At 52.7% G+C, this 4164-nt stretch overlaps 1 protein-coding gene across 6 annotated transcripts in view; it reads left to right on the top strand.

Moving 5' to 3' along the window:
* Positions 1-2468, top strand: part of CRACR2A (calcium release activated channel regulator 2A) — a 145425-nt gene extending 142957 nt beyond the window's left edge. For all 6 annotated transcript variants that reach the window (XM_014548360.1, XM_014548359.1, XM_014548362.1 and 3 more), the window contains one exon: positions 1483-2468. In XM_014548360.1, coding sequence (XP_014403846.1) covers positions 1483-1567 — 85 coding nt within the window. In that variant the 3' untranslated portion in view covers positions 1568-2468. The remainder of the gene's footprint in view (positions 1-1482) is intronic.
* Positions 2469-4164: the final 1696 nt, after the last annotated feature.

Raw genomic sequence — 4164 nt, 5'->3', positions numbered from 1 at the left:
CCCCACCTCCCACCCCCAATCTCACTGCATTCACCATCATCCCCCACCTCCCACAGACCTCTGGTCTGTTTTCTGTGTGCCTGAGCCTCTGGGTAAATGGGCTGGTGGCCTGGGCCTTTGTGTGTGATTCCAGGGGTCAGGGGCAGCCTCTGAAACACAAAAAAAGCCAAGAAGGAAGCCTCCCTGCCTGTCACTGGGTCTGTAATCTTCTCTCTTAAAGGCTGCCTTTCCCCAGGAATTCTTTAGTTTTATTGCTAACACTATTATAGATGTCCCCCATTTGCATACCCCCTTTAGCCATCCCCCTCCCTCCCCCTTCCCAACTCCCATCACCACACTGTTGTCTGTGTCCTCTTTTTAAATGCAAATGATCATGGGAAAGGTCATATCTTAGGTCCCACAACCCTGGCTCAAGTCTTAGCAGGGATTAGTTGCCAGCCAGCTGGGATCAAGGAGGGGTTAGGACTCCTAGGGAGGGGGAGGGGGAGGGGAGCCCAGGAGAGAAGGGCTGTGATGGGAGACCAGAGGCAACCAAGTGATGGCATTCCAAGGGCTGGTCCCATGGAAAGACACTTCCATAAACCTCTGCCTACATCACAATTAAGAAAACGCCACAACACACAGGGCCCTATTTTCCATACTTGAACATTCACTCCTTTATCTATTCAGGCATTTATTTCATTCCATCCATGCACCAGCTAACAAATATCTAATAGTACTCATTTGTGCTTAGCATTCATTCTGGGGCATCTAAAAACATAATTACGTGAGTAATTAAGAGCCCAGAACAAGTTCTATGCACTGGCGAGGTTGTAGAGTGATGCAAGACCGTGGGGAAAGTTTTAGGCTTTTCTCTGCACTGATTCTCAGAGCAAATCACTCTGCCTCTGAGCTTTGCCCCTAACGTAGGCACATCAATCATACCTTCCCTGCCCACTCCCAGGTTGTTGTGAGAATCAAAGCAGGTGCTGAAGGTGAAAGCACTTTGACAGTATGAAGAGGGATAAGATACTTAACACTGTTTTTAATCCTTCCTTTCCCACATTTAATCTGGAGTTGTGGCCACATGGGACAGCCCTTCCATAGAGTTAATAACTAAGAAATATATTTTCTGAGCCTCTGTGTGTTCCGGGTACTGTGATGGGCTGCAGAAATGAAGAGACAAACGGTAGTCTCTGCTTTCAGCAGCTCCTTCAGTGCGGAGGGAGCGATGGGGTTTGAACAGAAGGGTCAGAGTGCTATCCTCGCACTACACCACCTGGAAGGTCAGGGGGGGCTTCCTGGAGGAGGTGGGAAGGCTCACTGTTGACTGAAATCTGGCTTTACACATTATACTCATGTGCCTGCACTCCACAGGGGGAGACTTGGAATACTCTCTCTGATGCTCTGGTGAGGTTGCGGCCCCTCAGTATTACCCAGAGGGTCTGTAACCCAAGGGCCTAGCAGCTACCCACAGTGATGCTATTCCTTCCCTCTTCCCAGGATCCTCAAGGAGCAAGAAGACACAGTGAGGGAGGACACCATCCAGGTTGCCCGCCCTGCCAAGAAAAAATCCTGCTGTGGCTGAAAGGCACCGCCTCCGCCTCTCCCCCGGGCCTGGCTCACAGGGCCCACCTGCATGCTGCACGGGGCTCCGGCACAGGTGCTTCCGCCAAGGCCGGCCCAGACCTTTGTCCTTGACAGGGACTTGTCTTCCCCAAAGAAAGGGGAGCACCTCCACTCAGGAGAGCTGCTCTTGGAGCACCTTAGAGTCTTTCCTCTTCCTTCTTTCTCTAGATCCCAGATGCCCAATCCTTTCCCTCCCTCCCCACACCTCCAGCTTGGCTTCCTGGGGAAAGAAACAGATGGGCTTTCCCAGAGAAGCCACCACGTGCCTTCTCCACCCCCCTCCTCCCCGCAACCCCCTTGCCTTTAAGAGCCTCAGTAATGCAGTTGCCATGGTAACTGTGCAGGGCCGACTTGCTGCTTCCTGCAGGCCACAGATACAGCACCTGGGCAATGAATGCCAGGGTGGCTGGTCTGGCTTTGGCTCCTGTTCTCTGGATGCCAATGGGACACTCTTGGCATATGGTTCATGGACCTCAAGGTGCCTGTGTGGTGTTCAGGGGAGCAAACCTGGGCACCCGCATCCTATTCCCCACCCCACATCCTCCACCCCCAGGGGTCCTGCTCCTCTCCGGGCTTCAGGGCCCAGCCTCTCTCAGCAGCCACTGGCCCGTGGCATTTGCCCCATGGGTTCTCAGAAACAGTGCCTTACAAGAACCCCAGCCTTTTCTCCTCAGCCCCCACCCACAGCCAGGACTCCCAGGTGGGCTGGGGTGATAAATGTGCACCTGGGGTTAGGGAGTGGGCTTACTTCCCGCTTCACTTTCAGAGATGAAAAGAAAACCAGGGGAAAAAAACCATCTGCTGCTAAACAGAGCAACCATTTCTGGAGGGTATAAATAAACTATAGCTATGTAAAGCCATTTTCTAAATGTTTCTCAAAATAGCTCTCTGAGAAATTGCACGTGATGATTGACAGGGTAGCTTGACATGCAGGCAGTGAGGCCCAACACCAGGCCCATCATTACTGACTTCATTTTATTTGATTTGAGATTTTCCAGAAGACCGTATTTGTGTGTGTGTGTGTGTGTGTGTGTGTGTGTGTGTGTGTGTGTTAAGTGTGGCTGTGATGGTGACATTTTGCTGGTGTTTGTCAAGAGAGTGTAACTGCTGGCCTGGGCACCGTGACTGCAACAGCTCAGGGCATTGGAATAAAGGGAAGGTCTGGGCCTGTGGTGGTCTCTGGCCTGAGTGCTGATGAGCGCCCAGCCCTGGCAGCTCCAGCATCACTGGCTGGCTGGCAGCAGAGCTGGCGAGGGCACTCTTGCCCTGGGAGGGAAGTTGGATGAAATGACCATAAAGATCACTGCTGATGACCATTCTCGGGCTGTGGACCCAGGCCCACAGGAGAGGAGGTGGTGAAGGGAGAGAGGCAGAAAGTGCCCACATGCCTCTGAGAAGATGACTCAAGACAAATGCACACAGTCAGCCAGGCTGGGGAGAGGCCACAGTTCCCAATGCTCCTCCCTACATCCTCTCCACAGACCCCCAAAGGGGTCAGAGCCCCAGGGGTCTCCAGGTAAATGCCCACTTCTTTTTGCAGACTCCTCTCTTCTCTGTCATCCAGCCTTCGTAGGCACCAGGGAGCCTGTGAAGGGTGTGGAACAAAAACCAGCAATGAGCACTGGAAGGTGCCCCTTGACCTTGGGCAAGCCGGCTCCCTCCCTGGGCCCCCGTCTCAGCAGTAAAGTGAGCAGTGGGCTATTTGATGCTCCAGGCTCTTCCCCCTCAGAATGCTTTTGACGACCTGCTCATTTTCCCACTTAGGCTGCTCTGGCCCCACTCAGAGTTTGAGGGGAACTCACAGGAGACTCCATTTCCTAGGAGAGGACACTGGTGGTGGTCTCATTCATGGGATGCGTGGGGGACGGTCACCCGGCGGTGGCCCTCTTATCTGGTGTGTTGCTGTGTGAATGTATGTTTTATGTGTATGGAGTACAGGTGGAAGGTAGGGATCGCCAGGGAGAAAGGGAAGCAGCTGTCCTGCTTCTGATGGAAACAGGATGGCGATTGGGATTTATGGGGCAAGCAGGCTCTTCGTGGGGTTCCCTCAGCCACAGATGCATCTATCCCTGAACACCTGACCCCTGGCTCGGGATGCATTTTTTCCATTTAGGAGAAGTGGATTCAGGACTTAGAGCAGGGTGGGATGACCCTAGTGCCGGCCTTCCAGTGTGGGGGGTAATTCCCCACGAACCCTCAAAGGTCCCAAGAGACAGAAGGGCAGAAATTATCTTCAGGCCTCTGCTGCTCCCTTTTCCAACCTCACTTAAAGAAGTGTGGAGCATGAGGACTTCAGAGAGACTCTGAGAAGTTCTGTGTCCCCACGTCTCAGCCTCCCCTTCTCTCCTCCCCTTCTCTCCCATTCCTTTTAAGGAATTTTTTAAAATATATTTTATTGATTTTTTATAGAGAGGAAGGGAGAGGGATAGAGAGTTAGAAACATCGATGAGAGAGAAACATCGATCAGCTGCCTCCTGCACACTCCCCACTGGGGATGTGCCTGCAACCAAAGTACATGCCCTTGACTGGAATCGAACCTGGGACCCTTGAGTCCAC

Source organism: Myotis brandtii, unplaced genomic scaffold, assembly GCF_000412655.1.
Source record: "Myotis brandtii unplaced genomic scaffold, ASM41265v1 scaffold504, whole genome shotgun sequence".
NCBI lineage: Eukaryota > Metazoa > Chordata > Mammalia > Chiroptera > Vespertilionidae > Myotis > Myotis brandtii.
The sequence above is the reverse complement of the archived record's forward strand: the minus strand, read 5'-3'. Positions and strand labels throughout refer to the sequence as shown.